The 27872-nt window shown below is 37.7% G+C and overlaps 1 protein-coding gene across 4 annotated transcripts; it reads left to right on the top strand.

Annotated features, from left to right (window-relative positions):
* On the top strand, window positions 1-27609 carry LOC131160485 (protein ROOT PRIMORDIUM DEFECTIVE 1). 4 transcript variants are annotated; one of them, XM_058116223.1, is made up of 3 exons: window positions 16-1900; window positions 26350-26492; window positions 27268-27609. In XM_058116223.1, the coding sequence occupies exon 1, from the start codon at window positions 240-242 to the stop codon at window positions 1419-1421; it is 1182 nt and encodes a 393-aa protein (XP_057972206.1). In that variant the 5' UTR covers window positions 16-239; the 3' UTR covers window positions 1422-1900; window positions 26350-26492; window positions 27268-27609. The 4 variants fall into 4 exon arrangements, with proteins under 4 accessions (XP_057972208.1, XP_057972205.1, XP_057972206.1 ...); XM_058116224.1 differs by lacking the exon at window positions 26350-26492 and adding an exon at window positions 6253-6374; XM_058116225.1 differs by lacking the exon at window positions 26350-26492 and having other exon boundaries at window positions 1-1900.
* Window positions 27610-27872: the final 263 nt, after the last annotated feature.

Genomic DNA, 27872 nt, shown 5'->3' with positions numbered 1-27872 from the left:
GTCCTTCCACAGGCATAACAATTTTCGTTGTTTTACTTGCGCCGGCCGCATACTTTCTGACGATGACCATCAATGGGTAAGTGTTACCCGTCCGACGTAGTCCGGATGATGTCCTGAATCCAACCGCGCAACGGCACTGCTGCCCCCCGAGCCCAGTTGTAGGGATTGTTTGAGGGTCAAAGAAGCAACGCAGCTCTGGGAGGCTGAGCGAGAGGAGGCTTAAACCTTAGTCGTCAATAATGGCGACCCACACGATCAAGTTCGTCTGTAGAAACCCTTACGCCCTGTCCATGGCGGTGCGATTCAAGACAACCTCATCCCAGTACGTATCGTCCAGAGCCAGAGACCCCGTCTTCGAGAAACTCATGGACAAGTACAAAAACCTCCTCAAAGTCATTGCTGTTCAAGACCTTATCCTCGCAAGCTCCCGCTCACCGCCCTCAGTCTCCCTCGATTTCCTCTCCAGGCTCTCCCAGAAGCTACGCCTCAACCGCGGCGCCGCCTCCTTTCTCCGCAAATACCCTCACATTTTCCAGATTTTCTACGATCCCGCTAATTCCAAGCCCTTCTGCAGAGTAACGGACGCCGCCATTCAAATTTCCCGCCGGGAAGCCGCCGCAATTGATGCTTCGATGCCTCTCGTCGTCAACCGATTGGTTCGGCTTCTCTCCATCTCTGCCTCCAAATCGCTGCCGCTTCGAGCTATTTTCAAAGTTTGGAGGGAGCTTGGCCTGCCTGACGATTTTGAGGACTCGGTAATACCCAAACATCCTAATCTTTTTAAACTTTGCGACGCCCACGAACCCAATACTCATTTACTGCAATTGGTTAATGTAGTTCCTTGCGATGGTTTTACGGCTGCCGTTGATGATTGGAGAGTTGCGGAGTGTTCTAGGGAGGATACTGATGTTGACAGGACAGAACTCCGGTTTAGTTTCAAACACGGGTATCCTCCGGGTATGAGGTTGAGCAAGAATTTCAAGGCCAAGGTAAAGGAATGGCAGAGATTACCCTATACAGGGCCCTACGAGGGGATGACAGAGAATAAGATGTCTAAGGCTGGACTGATGAGGTTGGAGAAGCGGGCAGTCGGGATCGTTCATGAGTTCTTGAGTTTGACGGTGGAGAAGATGGTGGAAGTGGAGAAGATAAGTCATTTTAGAAAATGGTTTGGGATTGATTTGAATGTGAGGGATTTGTTCTTGGATCATCCTGGAATATTCTACTTATCAACCAAGGGGAAGAGGCACACTGTATTTTTAAGGGAAGCGTATGAGAGGGGGAATTTGATTGATCCAAATCCAGTTTATGATGCAAGGAGGAAGCTCCTTGATCTTGTAATTTTGGGACGATGTGGTTTATCCACCGGAGGGTCAATGTCGAAAGATACTGTTACAAGTGAGGATGCTGCATTTAAGTAATATGATAACTATTGAAGAAATGACCTTTGAAATGTTTAGCGCCTTTGTAATTGAAAATTTGGAAATGAAGATCAGATGGCATATATGTAGTTGCCTCAGCAAGTATTGGCGGATTTTACATCCGCTTCAATGTGCCATGACAACTTCATCTTGATTAGATGTTTTTCATGTCCTTTTACTTCAGAAAAAGAGAAACTCTTGTAGTTCTTTAGAGGCTCTTTTTGGGACTAGGTGTTGAAGGCAAGCAGAAGATTCCTTTGAAGAAATGGAGGGCTAGGCTATGTTTGATTTTCATCATCCCCATTGGTGCTTTGAATTGAAACTATTTATGTGTGGTTTTGGATGTCTCCGAAGTGGCAGTTTCATTGTGCTTTGTGCAACACCTGCCATCCACTGTCCGTTCAGTGAAGGTTGATTTGTTGGTCATGATGGAATGTGCGAATTGATTCAGGATGTTTGAATGGGAGCATCTCTAGGAGGTGATAGCTCTCTCTCCCTCTCTCTCTCTCTCTCTCTCTCTCTCCTCCTAGCACATTTATTGTTAATTTGATTACTTGTCAATTGCCATCAATCTAGCTGAGTGGAAACTTGCACTTATATTAAAACAACAGCAGAGAAAGACACCAACCCAGCCAGTTCCTCCAATTCCTATGTAAATCCTGTAAACTAGATTCTTTAAAAATTCCAAACATGTTGCATAATAAAGAAGCCATATATTGAATCTTTTCCCACGCTAGTAACCAATTCAAGTTCTTCCTAGAAAATATCCATGTTCCAGCATATACCCCATAAGACTGCAAATATTCCACTCTTCCTCTGAGCTGCCCTTTCCTTCTTTCTTCCAAATCCAGCAAATGAGATGGTTAACAAGTCTTCCCCCTGAATAGGGGCAAACCCAACTCTCTTCCATAATACCAAAAAGTTTGTTCCATATCCTCCATGCCAAATCATTATGCTAAAATATACAGGATTCAGACTCGAAATTCCTATAACAGAGCACGCAAACATATGGATAGAAAGCCTTCAAAGATCTCCTAATCAGCAGTAAGTTATTGGTGTTAATTTTGTTAAGCACAACCAACCAAGTAAAAGCATATTTCTTGGGGAACTTTGACCTTTCAAATAAAAGGATAGAGAAAAAGAAGAATTGGAATAGGTGAAGAATTCATGGAATGGTTTGCAATTAAACACCCCTGATCCAAAGAGCTACTCAAATTGTCAACAAAAAGAGAAATCTCTGTTTGACTTTGCGCACAATCTAAAAAGACGAGAAAAAGAAACTTCCCAAGCCATGACTCTTTCCAAAAATGAATCTGGGAGCCCCTCCTCACCTCAAACTAAGTGCGAGGAGTGAAAAGAGAATAAATATGGGAAATAGACCTCCACTGACTCCCCAAAGAACATCTCAAACTAGCATTGGTATCCTTCCCATTCTCATCCAACCAAACTTAATTCGTATAACTCTATGCCCCAAGGACTTTTCTTCTAAGGGGGAGCACCATAACTATTTAGCTAAAAGAGCAGTATTTTTAGACACCAAATTATCAAGACCCAACCCCCCTCCGTTTTAGACCTACAAGCCTTCGCCTAACTCACTAAATGGTCCCTACGACTCCCCACGCCAAACCACAAGAAATCTCTCGTGATTCTCTCAAGCTTACTAGCAATTCCCATTGAAATTTTAAAAGAGACAAGAAATACAATGGAATGCTAGAAAGATAGTCTTGAATAAGCATAATTCTACCCCCAAGAAAGAAAAGAGCCCCCCTCCAACCATCTAATTCCTTTGTCACCCTTTCCACCATTGGATTCCAAAATCTGCCACTCTGCGATTCTTTCCCAAAGGAAACCCTTAGTAAGTTAAGGGCCAATCCAATGAACCACACCTCACATCTGTAGCCTAGTTACTACTAAGCTCAATGTGTACATTTTAGGTTGCTAACCACTCGTCCCCATATTAATTTGAGTCCAAAAACTCTCTTAAAAAACTTGAATAACTCCCAAAATTCTCCTAAACAAAGGGTTATGATCATCAAATTGAAGATGAGAAACCTCCACTCCCTCACTCCCCACACCTAACCTTTTCGCCAACCCCCTATCTACTGCCATGTCCACCATCCTACTCAAGACATCAGCTGCAAGGACGAATAAAAGGGGGATAATGGGCCTCCTTGTCTAAGGCCCCTCGAAGCAGTAAACAAAGATTTGGGTTCGCCATACACAGTAATGGAGAACCACACTGTAGACAAACAACCTCTAATCCACCTATGCCAATGCTTACCAAAACTTTTTTCCACCACACATTAGACAAACGACCTCTAATCCACTTATGCCAACGCTAACCAAAACTCTTACACAAGGAGACTCTTTATCCCTTTTTATGTCTGTTCTTGCTGCAGATGTTTTGAGTAGGCTCGTGGATAGGACAATGGAGAGGGGTTTGGTTAAAGGTCTAGAAGTTAGGAGAGAGGGGGTGGTGGTATTGCATTTGCAGTTTGCTAATCACACCTTTTTCTTTGTAGGCAATCACAGTCTCTCATCACAGTCTCTCTTTTAGGAGTATTTTGGGTATTCTTCATATTTTTGAGAGGGTGTCTGGGCTCAAAATCAATATAGGGAAGAGTGGTTTAGCAGCCACGAATGTGCCAGTTGAGCGTGTTATAGAGTTGGCTAACGAAGTGGGGTGTGGTATTTTGGATTGACCTTTGACATACTTAGGTGTCTCTTTGGGGGCTAACCCTAGAGCTAAAAAAATTTGGAATCCGGTAGTGGAAAGGGTGATGAAGAGATTGGATGGTGGGAAGGGAGTCCTCTTTTGTTTTGGGGGTAGAATTACTTTGATTATGGCTTGTTTTGCTAGCATCCTGTTATATTGCTTGTTTGTCTTTAAGATTTCGGTGGGGATTGCTAGCAAGCTTGAGAGGATCATGAGAGAGTTTTTGTGATCTGGCAGGGGGAGTGATAGGGACCATTTAGTGAGTTGGAATGAGGTTTGTAGGTCTAAAAAGGAGGGGGGTTTGGGTCTTGGCAAGTTGGTGTCAAAAAATACTGCTCTTCTAACTAAATGGCTATGGCGCATCCCTCTAGAAGAATCATCCCTCAAGCATAAAGTAATAAGAAGTTTGGGATGGATGAGAATGGGTGGGATGCCAATGCTAATTTAAGATGCTCTTTGGGCAGCCCGTGAAGATCCATTTATCAGATTTATCCTTCTTTCGTCCCTCATTCTAAACTTGATGTGGGAAGGGGTTCTCATACTCGTTTTTGGAAAGGACCCTTGGCTGGGAAATGTACCATTTTCTTCATCTTTCCCTCGTCTATTTCATCGAAGTTCTGAACAAAAGAAAGCCATTTCTTTTTTAGTTGGTGAATTGAGTGGTCCTTTGGTTTCTTGGAATCTTCATTTTAGGAGACCTCTAAACGATATGGAGATGGTAGAATTGTTATCTTTGTTATCTTTATTGAGTAGGAGTAATCTTTCATTGGGGAGGGTTGTGTTCTTGATCTTTAAATCACTACAGTTAGGTGTGTTTTCTTGCAAATCCTTTTTTGAATTTTTGATTTGTTCCAACTCTTCTTTCTTGCCATACTCTACTATTTGGAAGGCTAAGGTTCCCCCCTAAAATAAGGGCTTTCACTTTGCTGGTTGCCTTAATAAGATAAATACCAATAACTTGTTGCAAAATAGGAGAATTGTGAAGGCTCTTTCTCTTGATGTATGTGTGCTCTGCTAGAAGAACTTTGAGACAACTTCTCACCTTCTTTTGCAATGTGAATTTGTTTAGAGTATTTGGAATATGATTTTTGGCGTTATGGGAGAAAGCTGGGTTTGTCTTCCCTCGGTGGAAGACTTTTTAGAACTATCCTTCGATGGTTTTGGTTGAAGAAAAAAGACAGGGCAACTTTATGGAAATGTGGTTTTTTCTCAGTATTATGGGTTTTATGGATGGAATGTAATACTCGGATGTTTTCTGGGAAAAAATTAAATCAGATGTTGATTTGGGAAAAAATCAAGTATTTGGCCTCTTTGTGGTGTGTCAGATGGTTTTTAAAGAGGCAAGCTTTCAGGAGCTGCAAAGAGATTGGAGGAACACGTTGACTGGATGATTATTTTTCTTTGGGCATTTTCAATTTTTTTTGGTTTATTCTTGGAGCGTCTCAGTTTGTCTTGGTTGTCAATTCTCTTTCTATTAATGATATCTACTTTTGTTATCGAAAAAAAACCAAAAAAAGGGAAGCTCCACCTCACTCCATCATTAGCTTACTCAAAATCTACTTTGAAAATGAACCCCTCTTCTTATTACTATGAATGTCCTTTGCCACCTCCTTAGCCACCAAAATAGCATCCACTGTTTCTCTCTCCCAATCCCCCCCTCCCGCCTCCCAAAAAATGCACTTTGAGCACTCAAAATAGTATCGTTGAGCATTGCAAACAGGATAGCCACAATCTTCTTTATCATAGCATTTCTCACAAAGTGGTAATCAACATCAATGTGCTTTGTCCTCTTGTAAAATATAGAATTGCTTGCATTTTTTATTTCAGTTTGATTATCAGATAACACATCGATAGGCTTTGCGGCTGGAACCGACTATCTATTTGAGCCATAGCCTACTACTCTATTTCAGCATTGTGTCTTGCTATTGTAGTTTTTTTCTTAATATCTACTGCACGTCATCCCCAAATATACAATTGGTACTAAACCTTTTATCAATTAACTGAATTGACCTGATCTGCATTAGAGTAACCAACAATATCAAATCTTTTCTTATACTTGTACACCAATTTTTTTACTAAGAGAGGTATCGGGATACTGAAAGATTTTGTAAACAGCATCCCACCGAGCCTGCTTGGCTTTTTCAAAAACTAACCAACGACTCCTACGGTGAAGGATATTCTCAGTATCAGTAGATAAAGTTGCGGTCCAACTTGTCATTAATTGTTTTCAAAATCAGGTATGCCATCCCTGATTAACTTGACATTGTGGGAGTATCAGTTTGTTTAGCTTCAAAGTTCAAATGGCCAGTCTCGTCTAGCAAGACAAAAGTATATTTCCGTCGAGATAAGTTTAATCCTTTACTGCACTTAAACTGCTTTAATACCAAGGATTACTAAAGGTGTGCTACATCTTTGATTTGAAATTGCTTCTCAATGCGAAATCTATGTATGCAATCCTGCTAATGTTGCTGCCTATACTGATGATATCATCAACATAGGCCACTAGGAGCACTACACTAATCTCCTTATTATTGACAAAGACGGAGATCAGAGTAGCACTGTGTATACTATAAAACTTAAAATCATAAAATCATCATGGTGATTGTCAAGCCAAGCCCTGGAGGATGCCTCAAGCCAAGCCCTGAAAATTGCCTCGTGTAAACCTTTTCCTCCACATCCACATACACTTAGAACATTCTTAATTCTAAGTGCTATAATGGCTAATCAAATGTTGGACGGCTGTAGTGGTGTTATTTCCTTTCTTTACACATTGAACTTCAACTGTTTCTTTGTTAGTTGAAGTATCCTGCACAGGAATGGTGGTGGGAATAGGAGGGAGGACACAAGCAGAACCCCCTCTTGTCTACCAAAAATAGACTCATCCAAACAATATTCAGTACTAGAAAATGAGGTGTTCTCTTGGAAAGAGTCATGTTAACACTAACATAGTGTGTACAATCTAAGTATCTTAACAGTTGTAGAGTATCCGACAAAAACAAATTTAACAGCACGATAGAATCTTTTAAACAATATTCAGGGCTAGAAAATGAGGTGTCCCCTCAAAAAAGGTCATATCAATACAAACTGTACGTACAATCTAAGGATTTTTTGCACTTATAGAGTATCCAACAAAAAAACATTTAACAGCATAAGGTGACAGCTCATGAATAGTGTGTGTGCTGAACAATGAAAAAATAAGTGCGCCAAAAATTTGTGATAGAACAGTAAACAACAGAGCATTAGGTTACACCAGCGGGAAGCTAATTTGCTGTCTGCCCTATACACTAGATAGCACCCTGATAATTAAAAGAAAGGCTGTAAGTACAACATCAATCCAGAAGATTTTTTAGGAACATTCTTGGTGATTCTTGCCCTTGCATTCACTTTCTCACAGTTGTTTTCACTCTTGCTCTCTTTTCTAGTTTTCTCTTGTTCGTCTTGATGATTTGATCATTGTTAGGTATGGAAGTGAATCTCCATTAATCGTGGCTGATTGAAAGAAAGTCCTCCAGTCTGCAACTCGAAAAGGTTGGGGGAAGGATATATGTTCATTTGGAAGAGAAACCAAGAATTGCAGCCAGTGAATTAGAGTCACTCTGTCGGCTGCTAGATGGGTTTGTGGTGCTTGCCTTTGCTTCAGAGAAGAGCACTCACAATAGGAGGTTTGGCAAGATAATGTTTTGGGTGGAGATTAAAGAAAATCAGAAGGGAATTTTTATGATTTATGATTGAATGACGAGGGTTATGCAATTTTCATCCTGGAGGTCAGGATTCAGGAAGCTGATGATTGTAGAGGTTTCTGTAAATGAAGTTTGAATTCGGTGTTGGTGATGAAATTATCCTCCAAACATGTAACTTGTACAAGCACTCGATTTTTCCTCTATTCAGCTTCACAATCTCATGGAAAAAAAAGTCAGAACCAAAATATTGCGGCTGGAAACAATTTCTCATGAATCTGGAAGCAGAAGAGTCTGGCGGTTTCTCACTCGCAGGTTGCGGCGCATAGAGCACATGCACCGCCAGCGAGGTGCCTCTGGTAGTCTGGTGACGGTGCTCCTACTGGTTGCAGATCAGCAGCTGGGTAGTCGAGTAGTGGTCAAGGTGTGTCTAGAGGACACTGGAAGATCTGAGATTTCATGAGGGGTTTGGCTGGAGCACCTTCAGGTGACATGTGGGCCCACACCCCTTGTCAGGTGAAGGTGAAATTGCAGGTGAGGTATCTTCGGTGGTCTGTCTGTGATGGTGTAGGAGGTTTCATGAATTGCTGCCTGGAAGCTTAGAGTTTCTAACTTGGTTACGACTGTAATTTGTGATTTTCTGGCAATGAACAGTGTCTTCATGGTGATCGTGATTTGCTCTGATACCAATTTGTTGTAGGGCAGTAGAGGAGAAACATAGAGGAGAGGAGCAGATATAAGAGAGGGAAATAGATAACACTCCTCCTCAAGTTAGAGGTGTATAAGTATCTCCTTACCCCAGCTTGTAATAACAATTAGACAAGACAATTTAAAGAGGTTTTTGTGAAAACATTGCCTACTTGATCCATATTTTGCAAATGTGTAGTCCTCACATCCTTCTTCAGCACAGCATCCCTCACCAAATGAGAGTAAATTGCAATGTGCTTTGTTCTCTCATGAAAACTATGTTGCTAGAGATATAATTGTTACTTGTGATTTGTGAATCTGAAATGAATTGAAAATTTAGTGAAGAAAATGCAACACTTAAGATTAGAGATGAAGAAGAGAAGAAGGGAAAAAGAAAATAGGGGGAGAAAGCTCACTCAGCAGTCTTGTGGAGTACATGCTCTCAAGTCTGCCATCTTATATAATAATAAAATGTCATGAAAGACAAAAAAAATACCCCCATTCAGATCACCTAATCACTAAAATAACATATTCTTTTCTACTAGTCCCTCTCAAGCTGGAGGTGTGTATATATCACCTAAGCCCAGCTTGTAACCTTGTTACAATATTTAGACAGGGTAGGTATAAATTAAGCCTTTGTGAAAACGTATACCCATATTCGCAAATTTAGTTTTGACAACCTTCTTCAACATAGCATCCCCAGAAAAAAAAGAGTCAACTTCAATGAGCTTTGTCCTCTCATGAAACCCTGGGTTGCTTGCAATTTAAATGGTAGCTTGATTATTGCAGAACATATCTATGGGTTTCTTTACCAAGAATCCAATCATGAGACTACAACAAAGCCAATCCAATCTGAATCATAGTATCCCATGATCTCACAATTTCTACACATTTATATATCAAACCTTGCTAGGAGAGCCTCTAAGATGCCGTTGAGTACTACGAATAATTTCCTAGTGTGGCTATATGAGGTTTTCTATAAATTGACTCGCGACCCCTATCAAATATGTCAAGTGGCAGTCAAGTTGATCAACTTGCCAACCAACTGTCTATCTCGATGTTTGTCTTCAAAGTCCGGCCCAAGCGCCTGACATCCCTATTTATCTTCACTTTGGGAGTGTCCACTGGTTTAGCTTCGAACATGCCAATGCCACTGAGCAATTCCTAATATATTTTTGTTGAGAAAGTGTGCTATTTGAGTACTAAGAAAGTATGCAGAGTACCGAAGTCCTTGTTTTGAAAATATGCTTGAAGTTCTCGTCATTGTGAATGATTATGATATCATCAACATAAACTACTAGAAGTACCACATTTGTCTCCTTTTTGTGGAAAAAGCCAAAAGATCAAAGTGGCAATGAATAAACCATATACGTAGTCCACCATACTATAAGTCCCATAGTCCACCATACTAAATTTGCCCACTATGCTTGAGTAAACTACTTAAGACCATAGTTGGCCTTATGCAACCGACATACCATACCACTCTCCCCCCCTGAGCAACACACCCAGGAGGTTGCTCTGTGTGTCTCTTTGTGCAAATCTCCATACAGTAAGCATTCTCCACATTCATTATAAGGGCCAATCAAGATTAATTGCTGATGATATGAATACACAAATATAATTAGTTGGAAGAGAGTCTCAAAATAACCAATATCATATATCTGGGTGTACCCCTTGAGAATCAATTGAGCTTTTAGTCATTAGATAGTGTCGTTAGGAAGATATTTGATGGTATAGATCCAAAGACACAAGAAAAACTCCAAGCAAGATTAATTGCTGCTGATATGAATACACAAATATAATTAGTTAGAAGAGAAAGTCTCAAAATAACCAATATCATATATCTAGGTGTACCCCTTGAGAATCAATTGAGCCTTAAGTCATTAGATAGTGTCGTTAGAAAGATATTTGATGGTATAGACCCAAAGACACTAGACAAACTCCGTACTAGGAGGAAGATCCAGTAAGTCCTAGGTTCCTCAAGGGGTTAAGCCATCCATTTCTACATTCATGCATCATGCATGCTTCCACCTTGGGTTAGTGAGTGCTTTAACATGTGAGGAAGGGGCAGAAACAGAGGAAATAGACAAGGCAAAATAACACTTAGGGCTAGGAAGGTGAAGAATTGAAACATAATGAGGATAAGAAACCAAGGATTGTTGACTACAAGTTTGATATTTTGGGTGCCTTTTTGGTGAGCAATTGTAAATCCAAGTCACACTGGAATGAATCTCCAAACTAGAAGTCAAAATAGCGAAGGACAGAAGAGGTGGTTATATGGTGGTAGTGATGTTTGTTCATGATTTATTTCATAAATCCTCAATTGTTTCTTTGGTTAGTAATTGGTGGATTCAGAAGAGGAGTGGAAGTTTTCTCCAAATGAATAAGGGAAGAATTGGAAGATCAACATAGGAGGGGGCCAAAAATTGTTGGTACACCCAAAATAAATTCATCCAAAGGAGTATACACTAGAGAAATGAGGTGCTCCCTAAAAAAAGATGGCATTTGCACTAGCATATTTCATGTGAATATGGAGATTGTTACGTCTATTTCTAGAGTCCCAACAAATATGCATTTAATAGCACAAGGAGAGACCTTGTTTTGGCCAGAATGTGGAACATAAACAAAATATGTGCACCCAATTAATCTAAAAATAGGTTGTAAGGAGAGCATTAGTCCAGAAGTTTTAGTAATGTGCATATGAAAGAGTAGAAACTGTGCCATGTGAAATAGGTGTCTATATCTTTGTTTATCTATTCCATTTGCTGAGGGGAATGTACACATAATGGAATTTTTGCATATGTGGCAACAATTTGACTGCTCCCTTGTCCAAATCAACCCTCATTGCTTGCATCTTATGTGCCTTCCAATAAACTTCTCTTTATAATCATCCTCCCATCCCTTTAACGACCACAACAGCTCACCTTGGTCTGCTTGCATCTTATATAGCATAAATGGTGGTTCTTGGATGGGGAAGGTGGTTCAGTGTTCATGGTGGTTGCCGGTAGCCAAGCTTGCCACAGTGACATTGGATTTCCTCTTTGATCATTATCCTCTATAAAAGCTTTATCTAACCATTACTCTGACCATCACTATGAAGAAGAAAAGAGAAGAAGAAGATCTATCAACTTGGTTTGCTGGTGGTCATGGAGGTCACTGACGCCCATGATACCCTCTCTCTGGGTTGCGGTTCTATTAGCTCTGAAACACTCTCTTTGTGAAATTGAGCAATGGTGGCTGACTTAGGTGTGGGGGCTTAGGACTCTGCAATCGGTTGGTTCATTCGGTTCAAAGGCGGAAAGTGGAAAATCAAAATTTTTTCAGTGTAGTGGGCAATCAAATTGAACTGAATAAAACTAAATTCACGAACCAAACCGAACCCAACTGAAATGTTCATTTCAACTGAACATGGTGAAAACTGAACCTTGCTAAAACCGAGCTTTCCAAAAAAGCCCCCCCTTCCTTCTATAAGCTGATTCAACTAAACTTATTGAAAGTGCTAGACTTCTTGAACCGACCACTACCAGCATGGGTTGGCTTTGCAAACATGCATTTTACATAGTGCAAATATAATGCAATAACTTTTAATATTTATTTTACAATACAATCTCAGTGGATAAAAATAGTGGGAACAACTGAACAAGAAAATAATCTGCAAGGCTGCAACAACTGAGGAAGACTGAATATATAAGGAAGACAGTCTGCAAGTTGCGTTGCGCTGTCACGGCAAGGCCAGAAGGCCGAGCAGCGAAGATGAGAAGGGCCTTCAAGTTTCGAAGGGCTGTCTACTATCATGGCCAGGCCGGAAAGCTGAGCAGCGAAGATGAGGAATTGCGCAGCAATGGCTGATGTATTTCATTCATATGTTCACAAATCCCAGATTCACTATGTAGTTATGTAGGTCATAATTGTAGGATTTTGGGCAGGGGCTAGTGGAAATTGGGGCAAATGGGTATGTGGTACTTCTAATTTCCAATAGAATCCATAACACAGAAGCTAGAAGGGATGGGCTTTTGGGGTTATTGGGTTTGGGTTCATGCTTATTGTGGTATTGGCCAATTCCTATTGGGTTTCATCATGGCTGGGCACTTGGTTTGCTCTTGGCATCTTCCCACCTGTTGGGCCTGGCCTCATGTTGTTAGTGAAAGGAGAATTTCAGTTTTCGGTTCTGTACCTAAAAATCGTTTGCAAAATCAAAAACCAAACTGAATTTTTTTGGTTCTCAAATTTAGAGCCAAAATCATTTTGAAACCGAACCGAATGGATCAAAACAATTCAATTCGGTTGGTTATTTTGGTTCGAACTGAATTTTGCACAGCCCTGTGGGGGCTGCCGCACATGTGAACAGTAGTGGCTGTTTGGGGCTTAGGTGGTGCTGCGGAGCAGGTTCAGTGTTGGAGGAGGGGAAGGATAGCTGTGTGTTGGTGGCTGGATGTTTCAGAGGGAGGAGAGAGTGGTTGCCATGGTGGTTCCAGAGGCTGATTCTGCTTCTGATAGTTTGGCCATGGGCAGTTGTCTGTGAGAGATTGCTGGTTGGGTGTTAATGGAGGAGAGGCTGAGAGGTGCTGCTGGTTCGGGTTGGCCTGGGGATGGCGGTGGCCAATGCTGGTGGTGAGGTGCACAAATTGGTCAAGCACTCATTATTGCGGGACTTTAATCTCCAGTTGTTTCCAATGCTTATGGCAGTAGCTAGAAGTTTGCTAAGGAAGTAAGGAAACCTGACAACAAACTGATTGACACCATGATGGCGTGTTTCTTGCAGATTTCATAAGCGAGGTCATTCTGGGAACCATTATGCACACTTCAACAACCACCTCATAGGTGAAAACATCCTTTTACCAAGGAATTGATATTGGAGGCGAGAGGTGAGCTTGTCAATCTTCACCATCAACCAACATGTCAGTGTGGAGCCTAGACATCAGGATGAGGCTTGGGTTCATGTTAGCCTTGCCCATCAAGGGGGGTGTTGTTGAGGAGATGTTCTTGTGGTGATGTTGGAAGCTCATGCGATTGTGGTTCTCCCCATCTAGCTTCAGGATGGGAGTTAGGTTGAGCTTGAGGTGGACAATTGTTAGCGACATTTGTGGCGCGATGCCGTCCACAGTGGATGAAAGGAGGCTGCTCCTAAATTCCTTGAACTTGAAAGAGGGTTAGGGCCAACGATGAATGGTAGAAGGATTAAGATCAAAATGACCCTAGCAGCTATCAGCCGTCGCCACTAGTGGCAACACTTCCATATAGGTGGGGGGGGGGGGGGGAATCTTCCATGGCGAAGATCTCCTCTAGCTCCGACCTCAATAGCTCGGTTCTCGATGTTGCCAAATGTTGACATTGTTTACTCTTAGTTTGATTATTGGACATAATGATGGACATTGACACCATTTGAATAATTTAGTTATCATAATAAAACTTTTTGAAGTTTAGTGATCCCACTAGAATTTAGTTGAGTCCACAGACCACAAATAGAATTTACCCAAACTATCAACGAGTGAAACATTAGAGTATTGAGTACTAGGAATCAAGGATTGGAGTATATTAGTATATTAGGTCTATTTGTCATGTAGGATTAGGTAGTAGAATCAAATAAAATGAGAGGGTGAAACAACAACAACAAAACCAAGTCTTAAGTCCGATTAGGTGGGGTCGACTGCATGAATTCTTTTTTGCCAATTTATGCGATCATGGACAGTTTCTTTTAAGAAATTCAGGGCTATTAAATCCTTATTCACAGTATCATTCCAAGTTATTTTAGGTCTATCTCTACCCCTTCTAGTGCCCCTCACATTAGTCCTCACTTTTCCTCATTGGCGCACTATGCGGCCTACACTGCAAGTGCCCAAACCATCTGAGTTGCCCCTTCCTTATCTTTTCCTCTATAAGAGCTACACCTAACTTATTCATTTCATTAATTTATCTTTCGTTGTTATACCACTCAATGCACTCATCCATTTAAGCATTCTCATCTCAACAACTTTTACTTTTTGGATATGCTGTTTCTCAGTTGCCCAACATTTTGATCCATATAGCATAGCTCGTCTTAATGTCATATAGCCGTCCTATAAAATTTCCCTTCTAATTTTTAGTGTATTCTACGATCACAAAGTACACTTGAAGTACTTCTCCATTTTACCCATTACATCTTCTTCAATTTCTCCTTCAGCTTGCATAATAGATCAAAGGTATCAAAATCTATTAGTATTTTTTATTTCTTTGTCATCAAGTTTAACTTTGTCTCCAATATTTCTCCTACTATTACTGAAATTACATTTGATATATTCTATCTTATTTTTACTTATCCTAAAACTTTTAGATTCTAAAGATTCTCTTTGTAATTCTAACTTAGCCTCTTCTCCACTCTTAATTTTATCAATTAATTCAATATCATCTGCAAACAACATACACTATGGAACCTCATTTTGGATGCTCCTAGTCAGTTGATCCATAAGCAAAAAGATAAGGGCTCAAGGCTGATCTCTGATGTACACCTATTGTGATTAGAAATTTTCTAGTCTCTCCTCCTATAGTCCTTACACTAGTCATTACTCCGTTTTACATATTATTAATGACATCAGTATATTTACTGCATACACCTTCTCCCCCCCCTTCTAAAACTCACCATAAAACTTCCCTAGGTACCCTATCATTCGCTTTCTCTAAGTCAATAAATACTATATGCAAATCTCGCTTATTTTCCCTTAACTTTTCCATTAATTTTCTTCAAAGATATATAGCTTCTATAGTACATCTCCTAGGCATAAAATCAAATTGATTTTGTGAGACCTTTGTTTCTAGCCTTAATCTTTGTTCAACTGCCCTTTCCCACAGTTTCATCATATGACTCATAAGTTTAATTCCACGATAGTTATTACAATTTTGAATTTCTCGTTTATTTTTGTATATAGGTATTAAAGTGCTTTTCCTCCATTCATCTAACATTATTTTAGTTTTTATAATTGTGTTATATAAATTAGTTAACCATAAAATTCCATTATCACCTAAGTATTTCCAAACTTTAATTGGTATGCTATATGGTCCTATAGCTTTTTCATTTTTCATCTCTTTTAGTGCAAACTTAACTTCATTAATTCTAATCTTGCGAATAAATATCATATTTTTAGTCCTTTCCTTATTTGTCAATTCTAAGTTTAAGCCTTTTATTTGGTTTTCATTAAATAGCTTACTAAAGTAAGTTCGTCATCTTTCTTTTATGTCTTCTTTCTTAACCAAGTCAATATTTCTCACTTTTTATACATTTTACATGATCTAAGTTCTTAACTTTTTCTTTCTTTAGCTCTAACAAGTTTAAATATTTCTCTTTCCCTTCTTTAGTATCGAATCTATGACACAAATTATTAAATGATCTATGTTTAGCTTTGCTAACGACTTTTTTTGTATCTTTTCTCGCCTTTTTATACTTTTTAAAGCTATCCATGTTTCTACATTTTTGCCATATTTTATGCCAAATTCTTTTTTTTCTTTACGACTTTTTGGACATCTTGATCCAACCACTAACATTCATTGCTATTCGAGAATCTTCCTCTTGATTCACCTAAAATCTCTTTTGCTGTCTTTCTAATAAGGCTAGCTATCCTACTCCGAATAGTGTTTGTGTCTACACTGTTCTCTATAGTCCAATCACCATCTTTGATCATTTTATCTTTAAATTTTATTATATTTTCACCCTTTAGGTTCCACTATCTAGTTCTCTTACACTGGTTTGTTTTATCCTTTCTCTTCCATTTTTAATACACACGTTTAACACTAAAACTCTGTTTTGTGTGATTAAGCTTTCACCTGGGATTACTTTACAATCCTTACATGATAAACGATCTACTCTCGTAGTTAAGAAAAAATCTATTTGACTTTTATTTTGTCTTCCTTTAAAGGTTATTAAGTGTTCTTCTCTCTTCTTAAAGCAAGTAATCATTGTAATAAAATCATATGACATAGTGAAGTCGATCATTTCCCTAGGCTCATTTTTGTCTTCATAAGTTCATATCCATATTGAAAAGTTAAGGTGATCTCCCAAAAAAACGGGTAGTGGGTGTTGGGGTTGTGGTTGAATTGGGATTTAAAACTTTCTTTGAAATTCTTTTTATAAATTCTTTCTCAACTAATTTTCGGATTCAGCAATCACACATGTATGGTTTGATTTTCAATTCACAAGATCAGCCAAGACACAATTTAATATTAAATCTTTATGGATGAGTATATTAATTTGAATTCTTTGTAAGTTTCTCTATACTTCTTTCAGCAAATTAAACCAAAACTCAATAAGTCAATTCAATCAATCAAGATAAGCTTCACAATATGAATCAATATAAATATTCCAGCAAGCTCCAAGATTCTGATTTTGATATTGGATTCAAGTATGTAGCTGATGAATGAATGATCTGTATTAATCAATGTACTCTCTTAGAAGGTTTCCGCAAGATTCAATCAACGTGTACTCCCTTAGAAGGTTTGCGCAATTCTCAATCATAAATTAATTTCCAGCAGTTCAATAAGCATCCACGTAGTTTATATACGTGCTGAACTTTAAAGGAGAATAGGGAAGAGAGTGACACCGAGATTTTTACGAGGTTCGGTTATACCCGCCTACGTCCTCGCCTTAGGTACACCACCCAAGGATTACACTATACCACTTTTTAACTGGGCGGAGCAAACTGTTTACACACTCCTTCAAGTAGGATTAAGCACAACTAATATACTTCAATTTAAATATCAATAAAAAATGAATTTGAAGCTCAAGAAATTAATCACTGGGTTCTTCTTTAGATTGAAAAAATCTCAGTAAGAGCACAAGAACCGTGTGGTTGTATCGACAGAAACTCAGTAATACTTCAGCAAGAATGTGTGAGTAAGAGAGTTTTTGAAGAGTGAGAGCAATATAACTTTGATTTGCTGATTGTAATTCTTGATGTATGAAATCTTTTGGTTTTTCATGTATTTATAGAGTTAAAAAGTAATTTTTTTCGTGTTGACCAAGTTGCTTGGAGAGTTTCCCAAGTTTTTACAAAGTTTGGGGTCTAAGAATTCTAATTTGTAAACTTTTCTTCGCTGTTTAAAAATAGCCGTTACGAAGTTTAGTCGACTGGACTTATCGGGGTCAGCCGCTTGGACTTTGAAAATCAGCGAAAAATCAAAGTCAGAAAGGGGTCAGTCGCCTGGACTCACAGGGGTCAATCGACTGGGCCTATTCTGTCTTCCAAAAATTGCTTCAGCATAAATGTCAGTTGTTTGACCATAATGGGTCAGTCGCCTGGACAGGTAGAAGCTCATGCTTTTAATTTTGTTTCCAAAAACTTTTGCCAAATTGTTTTGAGACTTTTGAAAATGTTTTTTGGGGTTTTCAAAATTTGGTCTTTAAGTCAATAATTAATTCTAATAAGCTTCAAAGCATCCATATTGACTTTTAATATAAGTACTTACATAAGACTTTCTTAAGACTTAAAAAATTTCTAAACATGAAGTCTTCATGTGTGTCTTTCTTTGAGTTCATTTTGACTTGAGCTTCAATATTCTTTAACCTTTCATAAGATTTGTCTTTCTTTGATCGTTTGAGCTTTCTTTTGATCACTTGTCTTTAGAATATAGGCTTTCATAACACTTGTGATCGCTTGATCTTGAACTCTAATGCTTGATTCCTGAAACATCATCACTTTAACCAAAACATGTTAAATTCTCTTGATTTGTTTTCATCAAAATAAGATTCGTAAGTCTCGTTAGGCCAACAATCTCATCCCTTTTGATGATGACAAATAAGGAGCAAAAGTGAGTGAACCTTGATAAGGGCCCCCTTACAATAAGCACACTTATAACAATGTTTTGAAAAAAATAATCTTTCATATGATCAAATAGTTCCAGATTCAATTTCAGATTCCATGCAAGTTCAAGATCTATATATCAATCAAGTATTAGTGTATTGTAGTTCATATCATCATATCAGTATTAGCAACATCATATCATGTCTCATATCATCATATCTTCTTAATTTTGCTCAAATTTCTCAACTTTGCATTTTATCCCCTCAATGTTGCTATTTTTCTCAAATTTGCTATTTATCTCAATTTTGCTCATACTTTCTCCCCCTTTGGACATCAATTAAAAAGAGAAAAGTAACAAAGCAAAGCAAATGTAGACACAAAATAGCACACAAAAAAATAATCATATTCGTCCGGAGGTGTATACAGTGTCAAAAACATCTGGAGATACAAACCAAAGTTAAAAAAAAAAAAAAAAAAAGAAAACTGAAAGCAAATACAAATAGATAATTGAGATACAAAACAAAAAAAGCAACAAAAAGAAAATATCAATCATCATCAGCTGCATTATCTGCATTTTCTTTAGTGCTTTCATCATCACTTTCATTTTCCTCAGAGCCCTCATCAGATGCATCCTCACTAGGAGGTGCAGAGTTGATGTCCATAGGATCTACTCTCCATGAGGAACTAGCCTGATGATGTTCCATACGACTAAGTTGCTAGTCAAGTGAGGAATAGGTAAACTGAAGTGAGGCAAAGCTTTCCTAGTTCGGGTTCTTGTCGCTGATCAGGAGTTGGTTCAACTGCTTGTCTCGGTGGTCGTCTTCCCTTCAGAAACCAACTCTGCTCATGTTTCTCGTATCCCATTTGTTTCAGGGTTGTGGAGGAGAAAAGATCGTACCTAGTCCGTTATATGAACAGCTCAGTAGGAGTGGTGACATCAAGGTGAGCAAACAGAAGATTAAGGATACCACCATACGGAAGAGTAACTCGTCGGGCTTCCAATCCTTATCACATCCTTTTAAGAATTAAACTTGACAAGTTGAGTTTTTTTCCCTTTCAATAGACACCACATGACAAAGCAGTCGACGTAAGACATATAATCATGTGAGCTAGCTTGGGGTAAAATATTGTACGTGCTAATTTTCTGAAGAATTTGCGCTTGGAGATTCAATTGTTTATACAAAGGAGGATTTCCAAAATATACGGGTTCTTCAATCATGATTAAGGATAGGAATTCCTTGGGTGTGAAACCTTGTTCCATAACCCACATTTGTGCAAAAGCCGGACACTCAAAGTCACCTTGGCCAATGTGGAGAATGGGGGCCGATGTCTGTGGAGTTTGGGCGATTGCCTTTCCCCTAACTTTGGTAGTGAGTACCGATTCTCCTTGCACCATATTCGCATAAAAAATCTTTACTAAATTCGGATAAATCCTTTTTGATTGATAGACAACAAAGTTTTTCCAACCTATCTCCTTAAACATTGGTAGAATTTCGGGAAACTCTGATTTAAAGAGCGCGATGTCAAGGATTTTACCTAGGATGGGCTTTGTTAAGCGAAGACAATTTCAATATCGTTGCTTGGCGTGAGGAGCAACGAGCCATCTCTCAATATTTTCGTCATCCTTGCCCAAAGTCGCACCGTGGTTTGCCGTATTCTTTGTTTGAGGCATGTTGATTTCAGAGGAGAATAACTGAGTGTTTAAAACCCTAGGAATCGTGGGTAGGTGATGTAGGAAGATGATTTTCTCACTTTGATCGGAGGATTTTGAGGTTTAGAATCAATGGAGATCAATGAGAAGGGAGTGCGGGTGAGTGATGAAACAAGGTCAGTTGACTGGGATCTGAAAAGTTAGGGTTTTGCGTTGAGGAGTATTTAAAGTTCCGTCAGTCCAGTCGCTTGGGGTCTTGAGGTCAGTCGCTTGACAATTAGCGAATTTTAATTTTTACAAGTTAGTAGCTTGTCAGTCGACTGGGGTCACAGGCTCAGTCGCCTGACCTTACCAATCTTTCAAATAAACTCTTTTCACTCATTATGTATCCTTCCTAAACAACTTCCCTGCTATGTAATAGGCCAAGTTCTTTTCTTATTGATATAAAACTATTTTTTGGAAGAGGTTTGGTGAAAATATTGGCCCATTGGTCATTTGTATTCACGAATTCAAGTAATATATCTTCTTTTTGTACATGATCTCTTAGAAAATGATGTCTTTTGTCTATATGCTTGGTTTTTGAGTGTGATATCGGATTTTTGGAAATATTTATAGCACTTGTATTATCACACTTTATAGGTATAGCTGAGTATTTTAAATTAAAGTCTTTTAATTGTTGCTTCATATAGAGTGTTTGTGCACAACAACTACCTGCTGCCACATACTCTGCTTCAACAGTAGATAAGGCTACGAAATTTTATTTTTTGGAGAACTAAGGCACAAGTGATCGTCCTAGAAAATGACAAGTTCCACTTGTGTTTTTTCTATCAATTTTACATCCCACATAATTTGCATCTGAATAACTAATCATCTCAAAGCCAGTCTCCTTAGAATACCATAGACCTAAGTCAATAGTGCCTATCAAATATCTTAAGATTCTTTTTACCGCTATCTGGTGAGATTCCTTAGGAGTTGATTGAAAACAGGTGTACATGCATACACTAAACATTATACTTTGTCTACTAGTTGTCAAGTATAGTAGACTACCTATCATACCTCGATAGTATTTCATGTCAACTGGCTTTCCTTTTTCATCCTTATCAAGACTTATGGAAGTACTCATTGGTGTTCCTATAGGCTTGCTACCTTCACTGTCAAACTTCTTAAGCATGTCCCTTATATATTTTGATTGATTTATAAATGTTCCATTTTTAACTTGCTTGATTTGTAGTCCTAGAAAATAATTTAACTCTCCCATCATATTCATTTCAAATTCGTCTTGCATACATTTTGCAAATTTTTTTACATAAATCATTGTTTGTAGCACCAAATATGAAATCATCAACATAAATTTGTATGATAAGCATATCTTTATTCTTAGATTTAATGAACAAGGTGCTGTCCGCCTTTCCTCTTGAAAATCCATTTTCTAGTAGGAATCCACTCAACCTCTCATACCAAGCTCTAGGAGTTTGTTTTAACCCATATAATGCTTTTTTTAATCTAAATACATGATCAGGGATATCCTCAAAACCAAGAGGTTGTGTCACTTAGACTTCTTGATTTATAAATCCATTTAAAAATGCACTCTTCACATCCATTTGATAGAGTTTAAATTCTTTGTGAGATGCATATGCTAATAACATTCTTATGACTTCCATTCTTGCTACGGGAGCGAATGTCTCATCATAGTCTATTCCTTCTTCTTGATTATGCATCAAATTTCCCTAAGTCATCTTTATCATTTAGTACAAAGCACTTACATCCAAATACATGAAAGTAAGTTATGTTAGACCTTCTTCCTTTCCATGGTTCATAGGGGGTTTTATTTAAGGTTGATCTTATGGAAACTCTATTCATTACATAACATGTATTATTAACCGCTTCAGCCCAAAAGTACTTAGGTAACTTGTGTTCATTTAACATGATCCTAGCCATTTCTTGAAGGGATCTATTCTTTCTTTCAACAACTCCATTTTGTTGTGGAGTTCTGGGTGCTGAAAAGTTGTGTTTTATTCCATGTTCATTGTAGAATTTATCAACATCTTTATTATTGAATTCTCTTCCTTGATCACTCCAGATATTTAAAACACCATATCCTTTTTCATTTTGAAGTCTTTTACACAAATTTATCAACATATTGCAAGCTTCATCTTTGGAGGCTAAGAAGAGTACTCAGGTAAACTTGGAGTAGTCATCAACAATGACGAAAGCATATTGCTTTCCTCCTAAACTTTGTGTTCTAGTAGGGCCAAATAAATCTAAGTGGATAAGCTCTAAGGGTCTGCTAGTGGAAATATATTTATTCTACTTAAAGCTGGACTTAGTTTGCTTTCCTAATTGACAAACATCATATATTTTATCCTTTACAAACTTAGTGCTTAGTAGTACTCTAACTACGTTCTTTTTAACTAATTTTTATAGAAGTCCATACTAGTGTGTCCTAGTCTTCTGTGCCATAGCCAACTTGCTTCATTTATGACTGCTAAGCATGCGATATCTTGAGATTTTAGATTTTGAAAATTTATGTAATACACGTTTTCATCTTTTTTAGCGGTGAATAGAACATTATGTTTTTCTCTATTTTCAATAATGCATTTGTTTTGTTTGAAAATTATGTCAAATCTTTTATCACTTAATTGACTTATAGTTAAAAGATTATGTTTCAACCCATCTACCAACAAAACATCATCAATGGTCAAAGAAGGTTTTTTACTTATTTTTCCAATTCCAATGATTTTACCTTTAGCATTGTCGCCGAACGTGACGTATCCACCATATTTTTGCATTAGTGTGGTGAATTTCAATTTATCTTTGGTCACGTGCCTTGAACACCCGCTATCCAAGTACCATTTGTCTTTTGATGGGGTTGTCCTAAAGCAAACCTCATCATCTTTTGCCATGAAGCAGATGTTTGCCACTTCTTGTTTACTTGTTCACTCTATGATTCACTCAAGCTTGTGTCATCCCATGTAGTAGTTTTCTTTGCCTTTTTTTTTTTTTTTTTTTTTTTTTTTGTCTTTCTTGAGCCGTGGACAATCAGGTTTAATATGTCCAACCTTTTTGCAATTGTAACATGTAGGAGGATCATTTTTAATTTCCTTTTTGCTTGTTTCTCCTTTTTTAGATTTTGAGCCTCTGAATTTTCTAGCAAATTTCTTATTACTCTTAAAGAACTTTCCAAGTCTCCTAGTGAGTAATACTATTTCATCATCGTCTAATTCGTTTTCATCTTCTTCTTCACTAGAGCTTTCTTTTGCAGCTTTAAGGGCTATTGATTTCTTGTGTTTGTTATTTTTAGAATTTCTTTCATTCATAGCCATCTCATAAGTGAGAAGAGATCCAATTAATTTATCTAAGGAAGTATTTTTCAAGTTTCTTCCGTCTGTTATTGCAGTGGCCTTTGGTTCCCATATTGGAGGAAGTCCTTAAGGATTTTTCCAATCATCTCATAGGTTGAGTAATTTTTCCCTAAAACATTGAGGTAGTTTATTATATGGGTGAACCTAGTGTACATGTTAGTAATAGTTTCATCTCTATTCATCCAAAAGGCTTCCTACTCGCTTGTGAGCATGTCAATTCTACTATCTCTAACATCAATTGTTCCTTCATAGGTTACCTCTAATTTATCCCATATTTCTTTGGTTGATTTACATGCCATGACCCTATTGAATTCATTTGCATCAAGAGCACAATATAATGCATTCATAGCACTTGAATTTACTTGCAACATCTTATGGTCATTGTCGGTCATCTATTTTTCTTCTTTAGGTATTTCTTTACCATCCACAAATTTAATGGGGATAAGGTTACCTTGTATGATAACTTTCCATGCTTTCCAATCCATAGTTTGTAAGTAAATTCTCATTCTTTGTTCCCAAAAGGTGTAGTTAATACCACAAAAGATAGAAGGTCTAGTTGAGGATTGACCCTCGGCAAAGGGAGATACGCTTAGGTGTGCCATAGGAATCTTTGTGTAGCTTCTAGGTTAAGATTTACTACAATCTCGCTTTGATACAAATTGAAAAGTTAAGGTGTTCTCCCAAGGAAAAGGGGGGGGGGGGGGGGGTGGGGGGGAGGGTGAATTGGGATTTAAAACTTTCTTTGAAACTCTTTTTTATAAATTCTTTCTCAACTAATTTTCGGATTCAGCAATCACACATGTATGGTTTGATTTTCAATTCCCAAGATCAGCCAAGACTCAATTTAATTTAAATCTTTATGGATGAGTATATTAATTTGAATTCTTTGTAAGTTTCTCAATACTTCTTTCAGCAAATTAAACCAAAACTCAATAAGTCAATTCAATCAATCAAGATAAGCTTCATAATATGAATCGATATAGATATTCCAGGCTTCCAGCAAGCTCCAAGAGTTTGATTTTGATATTGGATTCAAGTATGTAGTTGATGAATGAATGACCTGTATTAATCAACGTACTTCCTTAGAAGGTTTCCGCAAGATTCAATGAATGTACTCCCTTAGAAGGTTTCCGCAATTCTCAATCACAAATTAATTTTCAGCAGTTCAATAAGCATCCACACAGTTTATATATGTTCTGAAATTTAAAAGAGAGTAGGGAAGAGAGTGACACCGAGATTTTTACGAGGTTTGGCTATGCTTGCCTACGTCCTTGCCTTAGGTACACCACCCAAGGATTACACTATACCACTCTTTTAACCGGGCGGAGCAAACCGTTTACACACTCTTTCAAGTAGGATGAAGCCCTCCTCTCCAAGCGATGCCCCACGCTCGGTATTCCAACAATTCAACAATCCTGAACCGTCAAAAAACAACAAGAACAAGAACAATTCTTGTGTAGAAAGACACTCTCAAGATAGAGTTGATTAGTCCAAGATTAAGCACGACTACTATACTTCAATTTAAATATCAATAAAGAATGAATTTGAAGCTCAAGAAATTAATCACTGGGTTCTTCTTTAGATTGAAAAAATCTCAGTAAGAGCACAAGAATGTGTACTACTTAAGCAGAAACTTAGTAATACTTTAGCAAGAATGTGTGAGCAAGAGAGTTTTTGAAGAGTGAGAGCAATATAGCTTTGATTTGCTGATTGTAATTCTTGATGTATGAAATCTTTTGGTTTTTCATGTATTTATAGAGTTAAAAAGTAATTTTTTCCTTGTTGCCCAAGTTGCTTGGAGAGTTTCCCAAGTTTTTACAAAGTTTGGGGTCTAAGAATTCTAATTTGGAAACTTTTCTTCGTTGTTTAAAAATAACCGTTACAAAGTTCAGTCGACTGGACTTATCGGGGTTAGTCGCTTGGACTTTGACAATCAGCGAAAAATCAAAGTCAGAATGGGGTTAGTCGCTTGGACTCACAGGGGTCAATCGATTGCGCCTATTCTGTCTTCCAAAAATTGCTTCAGCATAAAAGTCAGTCGCTTGACCAGAATGGGTCAGTCGCCTGGACAGGTAAAAGCTCATGCTTTTAATTTTGTTTCCAAAAACTTTTGCCAAATTGTTTTGAGACTTCTGAAAATGTTTTCCGGGGTTTTCAAAATTTGGTCTTTAAGTCAATAATTAATCCTAATAAGCTTCAAAGCGTCCATATTGACTTTTAATTGAAGTACTTACATAAGACTTTCTTAAGATTTAAAAAGTTTCTAAACATGAAGTCTTAATGTATGTCTTTCTTTGAGTCCATCTTGACTTGAGCTTCAATGTTCTTTAAGCTTTCATAAGATTTGTCTTTCTTTGATTGTTTGAGCTTTCTTTTGTTCACTTGTCTTTAGAATGTAGGCTTTCATAACACTTGTGGTCACTTGATCTTGAACTTTAATGTTTGATTCCTGAAATATCATCACTTTAACCAAAACATGTTAAATTCACTTGATTTGTTTTCATCTAAATAAGATTTGTAAGCCTCGTTAGGCCAACACATATCCTCCTTGTATCCTCTCATAACCTTTAGTATCCTTTCAACGTGCCTATTCAGATATGCTCCTATGAATATTTTCTTAGTTCTTGTTATGCCTTATATAATACTATCCATATTTTCCTAAAATTGTCTTTTAAAATTTTTTGCTAAGCCTACAGGAGGAGCATAAGCACTAATGATATTTATTATCTTTTGACCTTAAAACATCTTGATTTTTATAATTCTATCCCTTACTCTATTTACATCTACAACGTTATTTTTTAAGTTTTTGTCTACAATAACTCCAATCCCATTCTTCTGTTTTTTTTTTTTCTAGTGTACCAAAATTTAAATCCTGATTTATCAATTTCTCTAGTTTTTTCCCCCACTCACTTAATTTCTTGAAGGCAAATTATATTAATTTTTCTTCTAATCATTATGTCCACAATTTCCATGCTTTTACCTGTAAGTGTCCCTATATTCAAAGTTGCTAATCTAATCCTAGTCTTTTGAACTAACTTCTTTACCCGCTCACGTTTGGAATGATGCAGGAACCTTCGCATATTTGACACCGTATTCGGGTGCGGACCCAGCGCGTCACTTCGTGGTGATGACTTAGCCCATTGTTGCCCACTTTTCGCTACACTCAATTGTTGCCCACTTTTCGCTACACTCAGGTGGCAGCGAATATTTGGTAAGGATTCATGTCATAATGATCTGATAAATTTTACGCTGGCCGTCAGCTACCTAACGCAACCTTCCTCCTTTACTCGAGCTTGGGACTGGTTGTGTGTGAAAAGATTAGGACATTAAGTGCAACGTAGGCGGAGTTAAGTGCATAATGATTTGACAAATTTTACGCTGGCTGTCAGCTACCTAACGCAACCTTCCTCCTTTACCCGAGCTTGTGTGTGTGAAAAGATTAGGACATTAACTGCATCACAGGCGGAGTTAATAATGAGAGGACGGAGATTATGGAAAGCTTTGTTGTGCTTGAATGAGCCACATTAATGGTTGATGACATAGAAGGTTAAGCTTGGAGCTTGCAGTTGCTGGACAGTATGGACTAGATTATTATACAATGTGGAATGAGAATGAGTTTATCAAACTGCCTTTAAATAATTCAATAAAAAAATTTGAGTCCATGAAAAATGCAGGAAGTCTTTTCCCTTTCAAATGTACTAAAATGAAAAGAAAAAGAAGAAAAATACAGAATAATCAAATAACAGTTGGAGAACATGAATTTGTAGTCATCAGGCATGCTAAATACACTTTTGACTTTTTTTTTTATCAGCTTGGCCAATAATACTTGCAGCTTTAAATTACTTCTGTGGGAGTGAATAATGAAATGAAAGCTTGGGAGCACATGAGACACCTTATTTCTCTGCTTGCTATTTTACACAGTTTTGTGGAATTTTTCTATGTATTATTCATAGCCAATGCTGATTCCTTTTAGTTTCAACTTTCAGGCAAACTGAAGTGGATTTTAATAGTTTTGTCCATTTCAAGATGATCAAATTCCATTGATCTCATCCTACCCGTTGTGTTTGGTTTCATCTGATTCACACCATTATGACCAAGAATGTTGTTGCTGGTGCCTTCTCCTTCTCAAGGAACATGAGCTCTATTTTCATCAGCCTTATCCATCTATTATTTGTACAAATTAATCAAATGAATATGCACGAAGAATTTAAACACATTCAACCAATTAGAATGAAGAGAATGGAACAACTGTGGCAAATTCATCCACTAAATGTAGGAAAAATTATTACCAAGATTAATAGAGAAAATGAAATTCAAATAACAATAAATGTGCATTCAAATTAAATATCAGAGATAATATTCGGATGCCTTCTTGCTCTCCATGAATTAAATATTATCCATTAATTTGATGTTTCAACATTATAATTATAATTTTCGTTATGACTATTTTTGCCATTGTAGCATATGAATGTTCTTCAATCCTGTTGTTGAATGGGATTATGGGCATAGCAACATGTTAATATGATATTAGTTTGTTTGTCAATGGTCTGGTACGAGGGATTTCAAAGTTTTCCAAAATGCAAATTTAGCA

This window comes from Malania oleifera, chromosome 7, assembly GCF_029873635.1.
Source record: "Malania oleifera isolate guangnan ecotype guangnan chromosome 7, ASM2987363v1, whole genome shotgun sequence".
NCBI lineage: Eukaryota > Viridiplantae > Streptophyta > Magnoliopsida > Santalales > Ximeniaceae > Malania > Malania oleifera.
This window is presented reverse-complemented; position numbering and strand designations above follow the sequence as displayed.

Coding starts and splice junctions, on each gene's coding strand:
- LOC131160485 (XM_058116225.1), top strand. CDS start 240: ATGGCGACCCACACGATCAAGTTCGTCTGTAGAAACCCTTACGCCCTG.